Genomic DNA, 13,006 nt, shown 5'->3' with positions numbered 1-13,006 from the left:
TCAAAACCGCTCTTCAACTTGGAATACACTCGCCAGCGTATTATGAAGGCGCTGGAGAGCGCCAGGCACAAAAAAAGTTATGGTATTGCATAATCAATCAAGACAGGTAAGAGGTTGCCCATCTAGTGTCTCACAACTAGCTAAGCGTAGATCAAGACTACTTGCAGCTCTTCTAGGTCGACCTTTCCTGATACCGCCGCAATGTATTCGACTTGGCTCGCCAGAAAACTTGGTCACTACTTTGAACCTAGTTTCTCGGAGTTCATCAGCGCGCATTTCAAGTCAAAGCGAGTTTTTCAAGAATTCAATGTCAGTCTGAAAGTCAAGTCTTCACAAGTGTTCCTACTTACAGCCAGTCAGCTCTATACATACAATCCAAGGCTTGGCAGTGGAGATATTGTACGATTACAACATCGATGGACCAAGCCGCGGTTCCCCCAGAGAAGCCATGACCGCCAGGCTAGATCTTGCAATGCAACTGGATGAGTGGTGCCAAAACCTCGATCACTCGATGCAAGTTCTGCACCACTTCAACACCATAGCGTGGCCGCCGGAAACACTGGATTCGATGCGCTGGAGCATCATTCTCTCCATACATTACTACTTCACTTTCCTCCTGATCAATGCTCCTGTCTTAACAATAGCTCTGGCCGAATCCAAAAAGCACTGGCCATTGGATGCTCCATCTTCGACGTTCCAGGATGCCACCAAACACGTTCTACGGAGCGACTTCGAGGCTGCCAAGAAGCTACAAACCCTCATCCACGGATTGCATTCATTCGGGGGACCTTTCATCGACAGTAACGCCATTTGGTTCCTTTGCAACTATTCTAGTATGTGCCACTGCTGAACAATGACCACATGCATACCTTCTCTGACGGATCGTGCCCCTTGTAGCATTTACGATTTCACTCCACGCCTTCGGCCTTTTACTGTATCTTACAAGTCTAAAGCACAGTGCAGCTGGAGTCGACCTCAGTACTGAAGAGGTTAGAAAATTGCTAAATGACAGCCTTGAGAGTCTCCGGCTCGTCGGACGCACTAGCCTGATGAGCCAAAAAGCTCGCAAGTGTCTGTTGCGTTTTTTGGACTTTTTCGACTCGATGAGTACGTACGCTCGTGGTCTCACTCACCCACCATCGACTGCTTTGCAGTGGAGCTTGAGGCTGATTCAATACTTCACTAGCTTTCGAAGAGGATGTTTTCAACCAGCAGACAAGGCCGAGTAACTTCTCGGGCGATGACATGAACATGGGGTCAGGGAGTCTCACGTTGCCTGTCGAAGAGCACCTGCCTGATTTTGACTTTTCCCAATTCATCACTGATGCGGCTGACGAGTTTCTTTTCCAATGACAATGCGTGCCTCGGCAGCCGCTGTTGTGTGGAATACGAGGGATATTGTGACAGCAGAACAAAAGCTCCTGGCGGTACACAACCGGGTTGCGGCCAGAACAATGCAGGAGTGACGGGAGAAGAGACAGATCAGACCAATCAAGAATTAACATTACAAGAATTGAAAAGGACAATCAGTGAGCCTAAACAAAGCCATTATACTCAAACAATGTTTTCCTATGAGTACTATGCACATTATAAATGTGATCCTCATCTTCGTGCTATCAATCTTTTGCTTCTATCACCCACATCAAGCCTGTAGTTCAGCTATTGGTCAGGGACGCCACATCATACACCGCAATCTCCTACCTGTTCCAGTGATCATCGAAAGCTGCTCAGCATGTCTGAAACGAGACCTATCACTTTCGGAGTCGAGTTCGAGTTCATTGTCCCGCAAGCAGCGGGGGATGATTCGCACCCGCATGATCAGCGCTGGTATGAGACGAAGAAGTATGACCGAAACTATCTTGATGCTATGTGCCCCAGAGTTGTGGATTTCTTGAGGGGCACTGTCCCGATTGTTGAAGACGAAAACTACAAGACTTCATTATACACCGCACAACAGCGAGGAATCACTCTCCAGCCGGGGCATGCGATCCCGTATTCATACTTCTGGAAAACCTCGTTTGATGGATCTGTCCAAGCAAGGCCGGAAGAGGATGTCGTTGGGAACTACAGCTATAGGCAGCACTCTGTAGAAGTGTCTTCCCGTGTCCTGCGCGAGGACGAGTTCGATGAGGTTGCTTCGGTCTACCGCCAGCTTCGCGCATCCATGCGGATCAACTTGAACAGTTCTTGCAGCTTCCACGTCCACGTTGGTACGTCGCACCTGGACCTAAATGGCTACAAGCGGCTAGCTACCCTGGTAATGGTCTGCGAGCCCTTCCTCTGGAGGTGCTGTGAAACCTTCAGGCGCGACTCCTGGTGGGCTCTCTCAATTTCCTCCTATTCCAAAACGGCCCGCGTCTGTAGCTCACGTGCGTCGAATCCAGTAATGCACTCTTTCCTTCCATCCGGCGTTCTTTCGGATGGCCTCCAGGGTTCCCTGAGAGGAATCTGGAGCGCCACCTCGGTCCTTGACCTCCGAGAGCAGCTCCTCGTGCAATGGGGCGGCGACGATGGTGACTATTACGTGCGCGGCGCCTTCAATGTTCGTGAAATCGATGAAGAAGACATACTCGGCGAGCCGTGTGTCACAAGCACTGCTGAGTTCCGCTATTCCCACGCTTCGGGGGACGCAGAGCGGGACCATTGTTTCGTGCGCATTTGTATTGCACTCGTCAGGGCTGCCGAGCTCGATGCTCCTGCATTCAAGGCTATGATTGCCTCGTTCGCAAAAAGTGGCGACTTTAACAATTTTCCTCGATCCGCTCGGCCTGCAAGACCTCCATGCATACTGCACAGCTTCCGAGGGCGAGTACATTCGTAGGGGCAGAACCTCTGAGACCTGCCACTGAGTTTCTTCCAAGAATCGAGGATATCTAGCCCAAGGGACATGCTAGGTCAGGTAAGCACACATAGAATGATATTGTTGCTTTTGGAGTTTGATTATAGAATCAAGCTGCACCTCATACAAAAATAACCATAATAATTAACAAGCATGAGCTAAACTTAAAGGGCATCTCGTCTCTATTCATGGTAAATAAGCGTGATAATCTGTGCCAGAAGAGGAGATCCTTCAGATTCTGCAAGCTATCGGAGGAATTTACTATAGGAGGCGCTACCACAGTTGTTCTCACAACTTTCTGAATACACCTCACCATGTGACCAGCGACGATCATAAGATCCAGCACCTTTGAGCGCAAATGTGATATTTTGTCATACATTTCCCGAAACTGGCGGCATTGGGCGAGAGGACAGGCTCGCGCCGAACCGATTCCAGGCCCCTGAAAAGGGCGAAAGACCATCCAACGCATCAAATGTCCCTTAGTCTATTCTGGAATTCTGGTTTGTGTAATTCGCTTGCCAATCGAAGGCTTGGCAGTGCTCTGTTGGGCAGAATGCTGATTCGACGAAATGCTGCCCCCGCTACTGGCTCATTTCTGGGGAGCGAGCCACTTAGGCAGTACTATGGAAGAAGCCTTTTGAGGCGAGCGGGGTTTAGAATTTTGTTCCGCCCGGTCGTGAACGTACATGAGGAGATTTTCGTCAATATAAGGATCCGCACATGTGTCGCGGATAAAGAATCACTGCACTAGTACTGTTGCTTTCGTGGGACTGATGCAGCAGAATTTCATATTCCGTACGCCTTATGAGGCGTAGTGCGGCCTCAGGAGAAAGTGTTGAGTGCAACCACTGGGTCGAACACCATTTGCTCAATGACAAGTCATGATGTGGAAAAATACACGATTATAAAAAGATGTCGACGTCCCAGCCAAGGAGATAGAATGCTTGAAATTGCAGCGCACACTCACAAGTTTTCAATTGAGTAGCTCGGTGACCAACAACAACATGCATTCTTACGCCTTCTTCCTTCTAGCATCTATTGCCACAACTGTCTCGGCGGCATGTGACAGAGAGGACCTTAAGGAGTTGGCCATTCAGTATGTTGATGCCCAGGCGACCGGCAGCGGCGTTGAGGATATGCCGCCATTCATCGATGTTGCAACTGTGAGTATTTCACTAAGCCCCTCAAGTTCCTTGCGCCTTCTTCTGGACATTGATGGCTCGACGGAATTGGCCTGGTGAACTATATGCACATAAAATATGGTGAACGCACTACCTCGGCATTTTTCATTAAGCCTCTTCCTCTACTTGGCTTGTTTGAGGACCTAAAACTGACTGAATCTGTCCAGTACATGGAAAATGGCCAGCCAATGGACGTCCGGACCGGCATCCTGACCCAGTCCCTCAACATCGACCACAACAGAAGCATCCACGACACCGTCCAGTGTGCCACCTTCACGGAGCTCATCGTCAACGACCCCGATCACCCGTACGTCATCGGCACGAGGATCCTCTACACCGACGACGGCGAGATCTCGTACATGGAGTCGATCGTGACCGACCAGGGCGACTGGCTCTTCAACGCGACGGGCTACCTCTACTGGAACTCGATCGAGAACTGGGACCCCATCCCGGTGGAGCAGCAGGACACGCGCGCCGTGATCAAGGCCGGCGGCGACGCCTACTTCGACCGCTTCAACAACGTCAGCGTCGAGGTCCCCTGGGGCACGACGTGCGCGCGGCTCGAGGGCGGCGCCTACACCGGCGAGAGCAACCCCTCCGGCGAGACCTGCACCATCGGCGGCCTGCCCAGCAGCATCAAGATCCCCTACCGCCGCTACATCGTCGACGAGGAGTACGGGGCCGTGGATTTGTTTGTGGGCTTCCCCGGGCTGGACCGGACCATCCCAGACCAGGCGATGCCGGACAGTCACCTGTTTAGGGTCGAAGGTGGACGCATCAAGTACATCCACACTGTCTCTTCGTGTGTCAACGCGGGATGCGGGCTTAATTCGACCGGGAATGGGACGGCTCTGGGAAGGAGGAATGTGAACTACAATCACCGTCCCGTGCGGTTGTGAATGGCCCAGTGGCGCATTCGGGTGAGGCCGGCTCAAGATCTATTTTTCTCAGCCTCTCGATCTGATTGAGGCCGCTATTGATCGCCAGGTTGTGGCAAATTGATATCAAGCCCGTGTGATAGGCATGTAGTGAAGTGAATGGAAAAATAAGATGCCAGGCAATGTTATTAATGAAGTTCTTTCTGCGTCTCTTCCAATATAGTTCTTCAAGTATTTAGTACAAAGTCTGTTCTTACGTGAATTTCCCTCTGGACTGTACGTATCAGCCTACAGTACTACTTGATACGTTGATGTTGGCCATTCTAAGCAGCGAAGGGCTCATCTGCACGATTAGGGGTCGCCAGATTTTGATGTGGTGACATCCGAAAGCGCTAACGCTCGATATTGTCCACTAAGGGCTATCAGGACTCCTTAGCGAAGCCCGCGACATGATATCAACAAATGTTCATAGACGAATGGCCATTTTCTTCTTTTAAAACAAGGTTTAGTGTTTTGCACGGTCTTGGTCCGGTGGGTCCGTCCATTGGGACAAGACCAATTCGTTTAGATAAGTACCCGAGTGAACAAAGCTTTCAACTTTGACGTCATACAGAAAAGCATGGAAACCAAGTGGAACTTATTACCATTATTAGTATGAATATTAGGGGCGACTGGGTCTTCCTGTCTAATCTGAGTCAGACTTTTTCGATCTGTCCGTGCATGCAGATGCAGGTTGAGCCCATCGACCAGCATGAAAATGGAGAATATGAGTAAGGGGATGACTTAAAATTCTTGGAAATTCTTGCTGTCAAATGTTTAAAAGGGCGGGGCCCGTTGCTGTGCAATTTAGTTCACTCAAAGTCTTACGAGCGACTCGACCCAATGAATCCGTAGCTAGACAGCAACTGAAATGCATCTCACGCCCGTTCAACACTTTCAGACACGAGAATAAAGATTCAGCCTTTCGAACATGGAGTTTGACGATGAGGTCTTTCCATCACAGCTGGAGCAACTACTGCCGGAACTGCGGGAGGACGACCCATTCCAAGACGACTTTCAATACGATTCCTTCATATCAAGCCTTATAGGGGCCGGCACAGACACGTATAAAGAGAATATTCCCATCCATATTAGGCATCTCCTCGATGCAGTGTCGGAGGACGATCCACTTCATGATAACTCGAGCTCGAAGCCCCGCCTCCCAAGTCCCAAGGGTAAGAAGTTTGATCATTGCAAGGTTAAATCTCGTTAGTATCTCATCAGAATCAATAATGAGTAGGTCCGCCATTCACGATATGCGAGATACCAGGCAAAGGGCTGGGTGCAGTTGCTATCCGTCGTATTCCTGCCGGCAGCATTGTGCTCGATGATCCTTTCGCATTGTCCATCCAAGAGCCAGTGCAAGAGCCAGCCAGCGAGGAAGAAGCTATCGAGCTGCTAAGTGTAGTATTGATTCAGCTCCTCGGTCAATACATCCGGCTGCCAGTGGATTCCCGTCGACAGTTCGCAGGCCTACATCCCCATATCAAGCCAGGAACGCACGACTGGTTCCGATCGCAGATGAGAAAACAAGGCGTCAACTTTGATGAATCGGAGCTTGAGTTCGTTGTGAGGCTCTACTGCACATTCGAAACCAATGAGTTTTCCACGGCTATGCCTGGTGGTGGGTTGAATTGGAGGATCGGCAGGCTGTTCCTTACGACCAGTCGCATCAACCATGCATGCCAGCCAAATACGAGATCGAGACAGACTTCAGAGGGACACAAGGTCGTGATTTCCATACGAGACATAGAGGAGGGTGAGGAGCTGACGTTGCGGTATCTGGATCACACACTCTTCAGCCGCAGTGAATGGCAGGCAGAGACGGAACGTATTTGGGGCTTTGTTTGCAACTGCACAGGATGCAGCTCTAAATGAATCGGCAATTGAGAATTTACTTGTAATGGACGAATGTCATTTAGATGTGACACCAATCAGAGGTATGACATGGACAAACAAGCCTCCTTGTGAGACTGTGCTGAGTACGAAAACAGAGCCAACCGCGATCCGTCAAATTTTACCCGAATGTTCCAGAGAAGCGAAAGGGTTGTTGGGTGAGAATGAAGCTTGAGACTCAGACTCGAACAGTCGATGTCTCTCCTTAAGCGAATGTTGTCGAGATAGACCTGCGCCGAACACATGACAAGCGATCATCAGGACTGAACCCAAATCATTGTCTTAGGATTCCGATGTCCCAGAACGAATATAGCCTCTGAATATTTATATGAAGAGGTCCACACAGAATACTCTACTAGTTCGTCTATGGAATGGCTATCTCTCATAATGGCTTCTCAGCTCCCACGAGAAAATCTTCTTACTCTAATTGATTATATCAATGCTGCTACCAAGGCAGTGGACACACCTGAGGCATATGGGGCCTCCGATGCTCGGCGAAACCTTCTGCTTGAATGTAAGAGGCAAATCGCCTCTCTCGAAGACCCCGATGCAGAAGTCTGGCCCCGCGCATTCCAAGTCAACGTCGCGGTGGCCATCGACGTCGCGGCAACTCTCGGGGTCTGGGAGAAGCTGCGGACCGAGAAGTCCATCACCCTTTCGGATGTTGTGAAGGAAACGGGAGCAGATGTGGCGGCGGCCGGTCAGTTATCAATCAGTACAAATACTCAACCGATTCTGACTCCTCCATCCGTCCCGCAGTTCGAGTTATGCGGCAACTGATCGCTGCGGGACTGCTTTCTGATATATCGGACCCCGAAGAACCTAGCTACTCCCTCACGCATCTGGGAAAACCATACCTGGATCCAAACCACGTGTCATTTAATCGTTTTATTCTTCAGGAAGTGGTCCCAACTGTTCGCAGCTCAGTTGAACGGAGCTGCTTCCCGTCAACAAATTCCGACAGCTTGCCCCGAGATACGTGGTTTCGTCTCGCGCAGGATGCAGTCCGCACAGCAGATATGGTCCGAGGAATGAAGTCTCTGAGTTCCGGCGGCCTGGCGGCCACTGCTTACCCCTTCGGCAGGGAGCTTGAAAAGCTGGATATCAAAGAAGGTGACGTTGCCATCGTGGACGTGGCCGGCGGACAGGGACATATTATGGGTGATGTCCGCAAGCAAAACCCGGGACTGAAAGGCCGGATTGTCGTTCAGGATCTCCAATCAGTCCTCGATGCCGCCCCGGATGGTCCACCTGACGGCGTCGAGTTCATGGGCCACGACATATTCAAGCCGCAGCCAATCACAACTGCCCATGTCTACTACCTTCGGCACGTTATCCACGACTGGGACGATGACGCGGTGACCCTCATCCTCAACCAGCTAACCCCGATCATGAAGGCGCGGCCTCAAACCAAATTGCTTCTGGCGGACTTGGTACTCCCCACGACTAACATCGGTATGCAGGAGGCGGTGAGAGACTTTACCATGTTCCGCATCGGTGGGTTGGAGCGAACCGAGGCTCAGTGGCGGCAGCTGCTGGCGAGAAGTGGGCTTGGTGTCAAAAGGATTTGGAGAGGCACCGAGCCTGAAGCATGTATAGAATGCATTTTGATCAGCGGCAATGGAGATGGCGAAGCTGTGTTGGAGTCGAGGTCCATGATAAAGTGAGAAAAGTTCATGAGTCTATATTGACTTGGTTTGTCGGGTCTTCTGCTTTAGTGCAATGCTACGCTCAACGGCGTCCTGACACTGAGAGGCAGCGCATGGAGACTGCCAATTCAGTGTGTACATATTTTCTTGTAGCGCAGAATGGGCTTTGAACATTGTCCCTGATCTTCCACAAGGTGCGTAGTTGAAACAGAGGGAATTGAGGAAGGCGTCCCAATTCAATCAGATAGGAAATATTTATGCCCTACAATTGCCCATCATTTGGGTGAGTTCCTCGGCGTGCTACCCTACTCTCTAGGAGTCACATACAAATTAAGCTCCCCCTTTAGCCACAAAGTGTAAACCTCGTCTTGCTCTTGCCACTTCCTCGAGTCCTCTGCTATTGTAAGATCAAAGTTCCACAAGACTCTAGCCAGGATTACTCGCATCTCGACATACGCCAGGCTACACAACGTTAACTCAAAGTGCCCGAATTTATGCTTCCAGTACAGAGGAGGGACCGCATGAACAGTCCGTGGATTCGACTCAGGGATACTTACTTTTTACCAATGCAATTGCGCGGTCCGTAAGAAAATGACTGGAGAACATCTTTCTTATCGTTCGCAAAACGTGGATCACGAAGCCATCGCTCCGGGATGAAGGAATCAGGAAAGGAGAAGTTCCTGGGGTCGCGGAAAATAGCGTAGTGCCAGACACCGATACTGGTCTATCGTCATTATTATTAGTATCTCTGTCAAGGCTGTGTGGGATGGGGTTACTAACTCCATGAGGAACAAACTGGCCGCAGATTACGTCTCCACCGTCACATACGCGCCTTAGGTTTGCATTAGGCGACGGAGGATGTCATCGCAAAGCCTCATCCAACACAGCCAGCATGCAATCCAACTTCTGGACGCTGACGAAATCGATCTGGCTCTCTGACGAGAACGATTCGCGGACCTCAGTAACCAGCCTAGCCAGGGCATCGGGGTTCACCGCCAATAGATACGTCGCGGCGGAGAGGGCGGTCGCGGTCGTCTCAGAACCGGCTCCGATGAGGAGGTTGGCGTTGTCGTAGATTTCCGCTCGGCTCATAGTCTGCACGTGGTTAGACACCGGAGCTTCCGCCATCGAAAGGCAGGGTGAGACCAGGCCGGGGGGAATTTGGAATCACTAACAAGGTCTCCTTTCATCGTCATAGAATCCATAAAATCCGGCCTCGGTGTCGGCAGTGCAAGCCTCTTGTCAACCTTTGCGTGGGTCAATTCCAAGTGCTCCTGCGCCCTTCTTCTCACCGACTGCGGGATCAACAGCTGCAACAAGGGCGTGAGCAACGCATATCTCCCAAGGAGACCCATCAGCGCGTTCTGCTTTACAGCGCCAAAGATGGCTGCAACCCACCGGTGGTAGGCGCTGTTTTGCAAGCATCCAAAGGGCTCCCCAAAGGCGAGGTCGGAGATGATGTCAAACGTACACCAGTTGTACCAGCTTGTCATGTCAAGCTTGCGCGAGCCCCCTTCACAGTTCTCATGCAGCCGCTGGATGGGAAGGTCGACATACTAAGTAATAAGGGGTTGCTGGTTCACCATCGCCTGCGCCGAAAAGCCATGCGACAACAGTCGTCGAAAGCGGCGGTGGTCGTCGAGCTCGGCGCCAATAATGTTACCGCGGAAGGGGGCATGGAAGATTGGGTCCTTCGGGTGTTCCGGCTGGCCTTGTTTGCGATGCCCAAAAATGTCTTTCCAGGAGGACGGGTCGGTGAAGGATAACTGGGTTGGGGAGATGCGAACTACCGGGCCGTATCTTGCGTGCAGTGCGGCGATGCGTTCGTGTGGTCGACCGGTGACTATCATCCAGGCATAATATAAATCACTGGCAGCTGCTAGCTTCGGGCCTGGGTAGCGGCGGAGTGGGTGGAAGAAGAGGTTGTAAGCCAGTCGTGCGGTGCCATATCCAATAATCTAGTCACGGCATGTGTCAGACAGTCTTTAGCAGGGGGTATCATAGGCCATGGCATACGAGGAGAATAGAACTGATCAAGAAAGATTTCGCTGTAAGTCTAGGCTGATGTCATTCCCAAAAACAAGGTTGATAGAAGGCATGATGACAACGATCGATAGTCTTTTCGCAAAGATTTAACTTCAAAGTCTATGATCTGGCTCGTCTGCACAGTTGCATTTATACCCTCTGATGATACTCAGACTTGAAATCCCAAAGTGGTAGGCGCGGTGCTGGGCATCACAGCCATTGCTTCACTAGCTTCTGGACACATTACTAACACCTTTATTTGATAAAGTGGTGAATTCTAAACTCCACGCTGATTGCACACATGTTCCTGGAGATTGAAGTTATCACTCTGACGAGATATAATGAGCAGCACTCAAGCCTTCACATCAACTTTCAACAGCGTCGCTGCGTTCTTCCACCGTATGCCCTCCAGCTCCTCCTTGCTTACCAAGCCACTGCCTTCGAGCTCTTCCAGCCACTTCAGCCCATCTTCATTGCTCGCGAACGGGTAGTCCACGCTGTACATGATCCTATCCTTCTTCGTATTCCTCAAGATGCACGCCAAGGGGTCCAAGGCCCAGTTCCCGCTCGTCGTCAACCATACGTTCTCGTCCCAGACCTGCCGGAACGATCTCGTCTTCCCCCAGTGACCTGCAATCCGTTCGATGCGCTGGAGCATGAAGGGGATCATCTCACCAAAATGGCCAATCACAATCTTAAGGTTCGGGAACCGGTCGAAGACTCCCCCAGCATAGAGCCGCAGCACGTGTACGGCGACATCGCTGTGCCAGCCGAACCCAAATGCGGATATTGCTGCAGATACCTGCTCCGGGATCGCCTTCGACCTGTAGGTGCTGAACAGATTCTCGGAGGGCCACGTAGGATGAATATAAATCGGCACGTCCAGCTCGGACGCAGCCTCCCACAGGACATCATACTCGGGGCCCTCGTAATAAGTCCCCGCCTCGGTGTGGCTGTCGACGAGGGCGCCCAGGAACCTTATCTCGGAGCACGTGCGCCGCAGCTCTGTCGCCGCCTCCGCTGGGCGTTCCATCGGCAGCGCGGCAAAGCCTGCGAACCGCCCCGGGTGGGCCTGGACCGCCTGGGCGAGCTGGGCGTTGGCCGCCCGGCACTGGTCTGGAGTCAGGTCTCCTGGTCCGTGTGAGATCACCTGGAGGGTCACCTGGCCCGCGTCCATGGCCTGTAGGCGGAGCGGCCCGAGTTCGGTGAATTTCTCCCAGAGCTCGGGGATCTGCTTGAACGCTTCATCTGTCTTGTGCGTGCTGGCCTCCGCAACCGAGGACATGAAGTGTTCCTCGAGGGTGATGATTGGGGTTCTCGTCGCCATTATAGTGGGCCTTCACGTGTTCTGTACGTGTGTAACGCTGTCGGCATTGAAGTCAATAAAGTTCTATGAGAGACACCCGACTATCCGAAGCCCCGCAATATTCACTGTGACATCCATTTTTATACACCGGCTTGCTCGGAAGCAGCATCTCCAACTACCGGTGATAGCGGCAATACGCCAAGACCTCAGGACGGTGCGGGCTTGTGATTACCTTTCTGGGCAGTGTTAACTCCGATACGGACTTTGCACCGGCGTGCGTGCGGGCCCGTCCATCAGTGCGGCTCGTCTCGCTCTCCCGGCAAGGACTGCATTGCCGCACTTATTCTTAGTCGGTTTCGGGCCGCCGTCGAAATTTCCGGTGACCAGCGGCCAGAACACGCCCAGGTGTCGTCACTCCTCACGTGGTTGGCTGTGGTCTGTTTCTCTGGCAAGTGGCGTGAGTTTGCACATCACCAAGGCTGGTCCTCGCCGGGATGAATAGCCCCTTATTTGCCTCGGCCTCATGCGCCCCCCCCCTTATACTCGGACGCGTCGGGGGGCCTGCGCACTATCAGCCCACCTGCACCCGCTGCACCGCCAAGAGCTTGGTCATCGAACGCGAGCAGCCACAAATTTTACCTGGGATGCGCATGTCTAACGCCTGAACACAGACACGTTCATGAAACCTGGGGTGCATTCTTGGCATCCGCAGTCACCTATGAGCAGCCGCAAAACTGTATTCTGAGGCGCAGTGCGTAACTTGGATGTTCTCGACGCTTTGCATGAAGCCGCAATATAAGGCTGTCATTACTGACCACGTGTGCCCCTGACCAGGGTGATCCTCCTTTTCGTCCCTGCTGCTGCTGCTGCTAGTAATATCTCGATCTCGCTGGGCGATGTAACGTGTTCGCGTCTCCGACTGTATTTGAGGACAATTCGACGACAACAACAACAACAACAACAATAATCTGGTTCACTAACCGACCAAGAAAGCAAAAAAACCCACACAGCACTGCGGGATGAGATGACTGCAGCTGTAGAATCAAATCCGCCTCAGCTCCCCTCATATAATGAGGCTCTGCAGTGGGGGCTTCACACCCCCGCCGCGAGTAACATGGGCGCCGCCGAGAGAGGATTCAGAGAGCCCACGCCCGCGGACACGGACGAGTGCCGTGAGGCTGAGGCCATTCTCC

At 51.9% G+C, this 13,006-nt stretch overlaps 6 protein-coding genes across 6 annotated transcripts; 4 read left to right on the top strand and 2 right to left on the bottom strand.

The window, feature by feature from the left end:
• Positions 1-448: 448 nt before the first annotated feature.
• On the top strand, positions 449-1,353 carry INS49_004709 (uncharacterized protein; the record flags this gene model as incomplete). The annotated part of the gene is made up of 3 exons (XM_043165497.1): positions 449-833; positions 898-1,107; positions 1,187-1,353. The coding sequence occupies 3 exons, from the start codon at positions 449-451 to the stop codon at positions 1,351-1,353; spliced, it is 762 nt and encodes a 253-aa protein (XP_043018212.1).
• A 379-nt stretch (positions 1,354-1,732) lies between these two features.
• Positions 1,733-4,919, top strand: INS49_004708 (uncharacterized protein; the record flags this gene model as incomplete). Its single annotated transcript, XM_043165496.1, has 4 exons — positions 1,733-2,210; positions 2,385-2,660; positions 3,872-4,002; positions 4,188-4,919. 4 exons carry the CDS (start codon positions 1,733-1,735, stop codon positions 4,917-4,919), a joined length of 1,617 nt encoding a protein of 538 aa, XP_043018211.1.
• A 949-nt stretch (positions 4,920-5,868) lies between these two features.
• Positions 5,869-6,815, top strand: INS49_004707 (uncharacterized protein; the record flags this gene model as incomplete). The annotated part of the gene is made up of 2 exons (XM_043165495.1): positions 5,869-6,112; positions 6,178-6,815. The coding sequence occupies 2 exons, from the start codon at positions 5,869-5,871 to the stop codon at positions 6,813-6,815; spliced, it is 882 nt and encodes a 293-aa protein (XP_043018210.1).
• Positions 6,816-7,220: 405 nt separating this feature from the next.
• On the top strand, positions 7,221-8,500 carry INS49_004706 (uncharacterized protein; the record flags this gene model as incomplete). Its single annotated transcript, XM_043165494.1, has 2 exons — positions 7,221-7,533; positions 7,593-8,500. 2 exons carry the CDS (start codon positions 7,221-7,223, stop codon positions 8,498-8,500), a joined length of 1,221 nt encoding a protein of 406 aa, XP_043018209.1.
• An 843-nt stretch (positions 8,501-9,343) lies between these two features.
• On the bottom strand, positions 9,344-9,975 carry INS49_004705 (uncharacterized protein; the record flags this gene model as incomplete). Its single annotated transcript, XM_043165493.1, has 2 exons — positions 9,344-9,577; positions 9,658-9,975. 2 exons carry the CDS (start codon positions 9,973-9,975, stop codon positions 9,344-9,346), a joined length of 552 nt encoding a protein of 183 aa, XP_043018208.1.
• An 884-nt stretch (positions 9,976-10,859) lies between these two features.
• On the bottom strand, positions 10,860-11,834 carry INS49_004704 (uncharacterized protein; the record flags this gene model as incomplete). The annotated part of the gene is made up of 1 exon (XM_043165492.1): positions 10,860-11,834. The coding sequence occupies one exon, from the start codon at positions 11,832-11,834 to the stop codon at positions 10,860-10,862; it is 975 nt and encodes a 324-aa protein (XP_043018207.1).
• Positions 11,835-13,006: the final 1,172 nt, after the last annotated feature.

This window comes from Diaporthe citri (assembly GCF_014595645.1).
Source record: "Diaporthe citri strain NFHF-8-4 chromosome Unknown scaffold_12, whole genome shotgun sequence".
NCBI lineage: Eukaryota > Fungi > Ascomycota > Sordariomycetes > Diaporthales > Diaporthaceae > Diaporthe > Diaporthe citri.
This window is presented reverse-complemented; position numbering and strand designations above follow the sequence as displayed.